This window comes from Halyomorpha halys, unplaced genomic scaffold, assembly GCF_000696795.3.
Source record: "Halyomorpha halys isolate HHAL.00 unplaced genomic scaffold, Hhal_1.1 Scaffold36.1, whole genome shotgun sequence".
Taxonomy (NCBI): Eukaryota; Metazoa; Arthropoda; class Insecta; order Hemiptera; family Pentatomidae; genus Halyomorpha; species Halyomorpha halys.
The window spans coordinates 1,487,632-1,494,095 of NW_027108624.1; the positions used below are offsets into that span (position 1 = coordinate 1,487,632).

Genomic DNA, 6,464 nt, shown 5'->3' on the forward strand with positions numbered 1-6,464 from the left:
TTTATTTAATATTTAATCTTTTTATTTGACCTTGTTATCTTCAAAACTATACTTTAGATATGAGAATTGAGTTAAAACTATTAATATTCGTTTTATTTATTTTAAATAATTTTGGAATATTACAATATATATTTATACAACTATAAAAAAAATTACCATGGTATAAATGGTAACATACTCCACCATATTTCAATTCAAAGGTTGTTGCAGTAATGATTAAAGCTTATGGATTAGGGAAAGAAGTTATGACACAATCAACAAAAAATAAAAAAATAAGTCCATCATAGATAAATAAGTATAGTATTAAATGCATAATACATTGAATGGGTGATTATTTATACAAATATTGAAAAGATTGTCAGCTATGACGCATTGTTTTAGTTTTCCCACAGCTTCACAGGCTTGGTAAGGCCGTGGTAGACTTTTGGCCAAGCCACTTCTCTCACACATGGGCCCCTATTCTGCTTCCTTCCAGAACATTTCAACTGTCATCCGGTGAGATTAGATGTAAACATTAATGCACATTTGCTCGAGGCACATTGAAGACAGTTTTCTTTTATTTTTTATTATAAAATTAGTTTAAGTGTTAGCAAAGTTTTAAGTTGTTTTTCCTTTTTTTATTAATGCATAAAATTAATTTTTTATACAATTCTTTGGTTTTGTTTATGCATATATTCATTATATTTTCATTCCTTAGAATACATACAATTTCTTTGTTAAATATAGACTACAAACATATTTCTCTAATTAATCTTTCCAGCCCAAAAATAATTTTCCCAGCGCATATTCTACCTGGCAAGAGGAAAGTCTTTCACTGAGGCCCTCAGTTCAGGTAACATCATACCTTCTGGTTATCATCCTAGATGATCTAAACATATCAAAAATACTTGATATAGAAACCTACATATGCTAACCTGCTTTTCATCACATTTTAATATTTTCATAATATTCAACCTGTAAATAAAGTAATAATTAGCATAAATAGATTTTAATAAATTGTCTTTCATCCTTGAATATTTAATTATAGATTAAACACATTCATCAATATATAAAACAAGAAGTAGTAGGTTTTTAAAAATAAATTACCTGGTCCAAATTCATCATTTTTAAAAATAAAGGGTTCTACTTTAAAGTCTCTCAAGAAAAGGCTTGCTACAGTATGAGTTTGAGAACTAGTGAGTTCAACTTCTATTTCTCGATCACATTTATATGATTTGCCAACAGGAGTAGGAAACAGATAATTGGTGTGACTGCTACTAGATGACAAAGTGAAAGAGGATCTCCCTGCAAGAACAGTAAATGGTTGTAAAGCAACTTATCAAATAACAATATCATCTTTTTTAATATTATCCAGATAAAATTTTTCAAATTACAGTCCAATGAGAATATGATCTTCCCACTTTAATATATATTTTTATTCAATAGTTCCCAAGATATAGTTAATTTATTAAATAATTATAGAAGAAATAATTATTTTATTAAACTAAAAATACTTTAATTCAGTTTAGAGTCAACTAAACTAACATACTAAAACAAAGTTCTATCACACTTGTAAAATTCAGCATACCTTAAATTAGCACCTATGACAAGAAAGCTTTATTGGGCTATTAGGGTGAAACTTGCAAACAATTTTTAATTTAAATCTACAATAAAATTTGTACTCTTCTAAATTACCATTCATTACTAGTCTAATCATTCCCTTAAAAGCTAATAATTTAGAACAAGCTAGCTATGGGTTAATCAACTAATTTTATTTTTTGTTACCAATCATATTCCTTAATTAATTAGTCTATCCTTTTTTCCTGATTTAATATGATTTCATCTATTAATATTTATATTAAATTAAATCTGTACCGCTACAACCCATGAAGGATCAGGGGTGCATTGCTTTGTAAGAAAGTACTATTATTAGATCAATGGTTGTACAAGGAGGTGATTTGGTCAGAATCACACTGACTGCCAGATTTTTATCCTATTAAGGTCACCCACATCATGAGGCTTGATGGATCCAAGGGTCTCCCAAACCCACAAGGCTGACTCATGGCTAAAGTGTAACAGAAAATAATTATCTGCCACACCCTGATTCAAACCCGGGTCTTAGGAGTAAGTGCCTTACCACTGATTAACCTACTCCCACTGATATATAACACATTTATATATGAGATAGCACTATCAAACTGCTGCATTAATTATAATATATTAATACATGTTTACCTATTTTATCACTAGAATAAATGAGTGAATAAATAAAACATATCAGAATAAACCAGTACATAAATAAAATTAATTTTTCAAAATAGAAAACCAAAATCTTACTAACCTGAAGTTTTAATATGCTCGAATAATGGATCAGATGGATCATATTTCAATTCAATTTTAGGCACAAACCACCTTTCCCCTCCAGGAGTCTGAAATACATCATCCGATTAAGTTTTCATAACAATATTGTTATACTACTATACTACATCATGTAGATCTGATTTATAAAAGAAATAATCTGCTACCAAATGTAATAAGAGCATATCTTCCACCCACATTACTAATGCAAACTTGGCGAAATCTGTAAAATGTATTAAGTCTCTTTATCTTCTCATTGCATCTCCAACTATAAGAATAAACATTCAACTCAATTTTATTCTTACTCAAGGTCAAGTATGGACCAGTCCTGAATTCATGTAAACATAATCATACATGTCGCATATTATTTTCAGTAAGTCCATTTTTATTTCTTCAAATAATTAAAGATTAAATATTAGATCCATTGGAGTGAATAAAGTAAAAAACACTTGCATTATATGAATCATAAAAAGTATTTTCAACTTAAATGAATGTTTTTGGTTTAGCAATAGACTAGCAGTAATTGTAACCTTTTATCAAGTAATACATTATTAATTTATTTTTTTGAATATTAATATAGTGATGTAAATTTCTATACTGGTAATTCTAAAGTTTTCAGCTTTCACTTGTTGATTGCTAACTATAAAAGGATAATAATAGGCGACTAAGAAAAATACTTTTATACTATATATATAAATTTATTTTTTAGAAAATACAAGGTACAGCTTTCTAATATTACCTTTGAAAAATACCATTTCAGCACAAATGACTGCCATCTCAGAACAAGATTTTGTTTATCTTCATCACTACAATCTCCTGTTACAGTAGCTCCAGTTGGGATAAATGTTTCCTTATCCTAATTAAAAAAATAATAATAATAAAATAAACAATTACATTAAAAACGCTAGATAATTCTAAATAAAATTAGTACATAAATATAATAAAATAAAGATCAGTAGCATTAAAGATAATGTTTTAATCTTACTTGTATTTCATTCAGTTTTGTGAGATATTTAAAACTTAAAATTGCATCAACCTTCAGTTTTATGCAGGTACTATCATCAGCAGCTTTCACTCTATACAAAGCTGTTTCTAGTGAATCCTTCACAGGAGGAGCTAAGGAAAAAAGAAAGACAGATTAACTTTAAAAATCAATACAGATCTTAAAGGTTATGGCAAATATCTCAAACAAAAATAAATTTACTTGTAGTGTTTGTTTTAACCAATTCCTTGTTTCTTTCAGCCTTACGGTTTTCAGTCTTAAAGCTAGATATTTCCAATCTTTTCTAAAATGAGAAATTAATAATTGTGTAATGGTGCTAATGATGAATTTAATAAAACACAATAAAATTTTTCCAACTTACGTGTTTACTAAGTACTTCTGTGTCAGATTGTGGTACCTGATAACTCAAAACACTAGGAGTTTCAAAATTTTGTTGTTCTTTGAAGTATCCCACCTCAGCAAGCTTTACTAATCCCGTTTCCAAAAGGAAGACTATTTTTTAAAAAACAGTGATTAATAATATATATAACAATTGGCTGCATGGTATTATAGTGACATTTAGTATTGGGAGCAATATTTCTAGTTCTAGGTTCACACTGCAATATTCACCTTATGGTGCTTACAAATCCAATGGAACTAACATTTCATCATAGGTACAACATAAATTTTAAATCATCACTACACTAAAAATTAGTAGATAATATTTTGTTTCCCATAAATATTCATTTTTGTCAATATCTGATGATAAACATGAAATGCTAATAATCTATTCCATTGCATTATATTAACTATTTTGAATATTTTTTCAGTATTTCATTTTATTCACAAAATAGTTAACAAACCATGAACTTGAAATATGTAGTAGTAATTAAGTAAATAATATTTTTAATGAAATTCACATAATAAAAAAAAAATAAAAATAAATTAACATTATTAAATAAATCATGAGAGACATGAGCAAACAAAAAAGTCAGTAAAACTCTTTAAAGTTCTATGAAAATTGCTTATTGTGTACTCCTAGATTAACATAACTAAAATGTTCAATGCAAAAATACTTTGGATATGAAAATCACTTATCTTACTTGTAACAGAAAGGAACACAGATGTCTGCCTCTGCAATGCCATGGTACAGAACTGAATCAACTGGAACTCATGAAAGAACCAGGCAGGAGAAGATTAGATCAATACATTTCTTGAGCATGCCCTGTTCATCAGCACCCACCCACACATTATCCAGGTTTAGGATACATCCATCTCTGTCAACATTTGAAATAGAGTACTAAATTGAAAAAGTTACTATAAATGGGTTACTATTCATTTCAAATGTTATTTGTTTTTTTAACATTTGAATGACAGTGATATTAATTTTGAAAACTACATAATGCTTACCTTTTTTTTAGGATGAACTGTACATTAAAGAGCAGAAAACTAAGCCTTAAAATTAACTGCTACAGTTTGGATGAGGAATATCTAATTCTTAAAATATTCAACTATATATTTTACCTATAATCATTTAATCATTAAAATAACAATTTGTAAATATCACAAATCCAACTGACAGCGGAGAAAACTGTTACAATGATAGTCATAAGCAGTGCTGCCGATGCGGGGATTTTGTCTCCCAGCTTCATTTCAGCTATTTTTCTTCTTGGCGGGTTATTGGCGGGAAATGGGTAAAATGGCTTTACATTATATGCGTGACGGATTGGTATCTGGGGCCCAAGTGGACTCATTTTTGGGACCGAGCCGGATTATTTTAATGACCCGGGATGATACAATTTTAAGGACTTGGGCGAATTAGTTTTGGGGGCCTCCAGCTGATAAAATTTTAATATCTTGAGCGAATTTATTGTAGGGACCCAGTGTGACAGTTCTGTCATATCAGTTAATACCAACAGATACACTGTGGTAGGGGCTGCGACTGCTTCTGCAATAACTGAAACTGTTTGATAGTTCCCTGTCAAGGCGTAAACATGTAGCAGTTTCATTACTGATATTATTTGTACTATAAACTATCACGCCAGAGCTAGTGCGACAGTACAATCAGTTTGGAGGAGGAAGGGGATTATCAACCACAGATCCTATCAATCAGCTCCTAACGGCGGCAAAACACTCCATCTCTAAATATTTTGTTGTCCTCTTTTATGATATTGCTGGAGCCTTTGACAGTATGTGGTGGCCTGGAATAATGGGGGAACTTAAAAAGCTGCACTGTCCAAGAAATATATACAAGCTTATTAAATCCTTCTTGGAGAGCCGTTCAGTCTTCTACCAGTTACCAACAAGGAGAATCACGAGACTGATCCAACGGGGTTGCGCTCAAGGATCCGTTTTAGGTCTCCCATTATGGAATATCAATATGAATCCACTACTGGCGAATTTACGGGCAGCAGGATACACACCAGCCGCATATGTCGATGATTTTGGGGTGGGGAATGAGGTAAGGTCACGAGTTAATCTGGAAACGAAAGCAGCAGAGGTTACTCTTATTGTTGAGCAATGGTGCAGTGAAAAGAAGCACTCCCTAAACTACGAAAGACTCGACTCTTCTTCTTAAAAGGAAAAATGAGAGGCTTCCTTCCCAGGGTTGTATTGGGGAATAAACTGATAAAACCATCACCAGAAGTTAGGTTTCTAGGCGTTCTTTTAGGCGAAAGGTGTAACTTTACCGACCATTTAAAAGAAATTAAAAGTAAAACTGTTTTTCGCTACAGCTGCCTCAATAACATAGCAGGAACGACCTGGGGCCTGAAATATAGGTGCAGAGAAATATTATACAAACCTTCCTTCTTGCCAATCGCCCTCTATGCTGTACCTGCCTGGGGACAAAATCTCACGTACGCACATCTTAAATTATTGGAACAGGCACAAAGGAGAGCTCTATTACTTTGACTGGAGCTTATAGAACTGCACCAACTTCAGCCTTGCAAGTAATTACGGGTCAACTGCCAATAGACCTTCGAATCCAGATTGCCATCGCCAAGTACAATATTAAGAAAGGCTTGCAGGCCCGTGTTGGGTCAAGTTGTTTCGTCAGCTCTAGCGGAAGATTCGAGGAAGTTTCTAGTAGAATCGACGACATTGTCTTGTCAGAGTGGCAGAGGAGGTGGGATAACTGTTCAAC

The 6,464-nt window shown here is 31.7% G+C and overlaps 1 protein-coding gene across 1 annotated transcript in view; it reads right to left on the minus strand.

Moving 5' to 3' along the window:
• Window positions 1-4,892, minus strand: part of LOC106686955 (lysosome-associated membrane glycoprotein 5) — a 12,939-nt gene extending 8,047 nt beyond the window's left edge. The window contains exons 1-8 of the mRNA XM_014430583.3: window positions 4,730-4,892; window positions 4,423-4,596; window positions 3,702-3,832; window positions 3,542-3,623; window positions 3,323-3,453; window positions 3,077-3,193; window positions 2,321-2,408; window positions 1,087-1,284 (exon numbers count right to left, since the gene is read on the minus strand). Of these exons, the coding sequence (XP_014286069.1) occupies window positions 1,087-1,284; window positions 2,321-2,408; window positions 3,077-3,193; window positions 3,323-3,453; window positions 3,542-3,623; window positions 3,702-3,832; window positions 4,423-4,465 (790 nt within the window). The 5' untranslated portion in view covers window positions 4,466-4,596; window positions 4,730-4,892. The remainder of the gene's footprint in view (window positions 1-1,086; window positions 1,285-2,320; window positions 2,409-3,076; window positions 3,194-3,322; window positions 3,454-3,541; window positions 3,624-3,701; window positions 3,833-4,422; window positions 4,597-4,729) is intronic.
• Window positions 4,893-6,464: the final 1,572 nt, after the last annotated feature.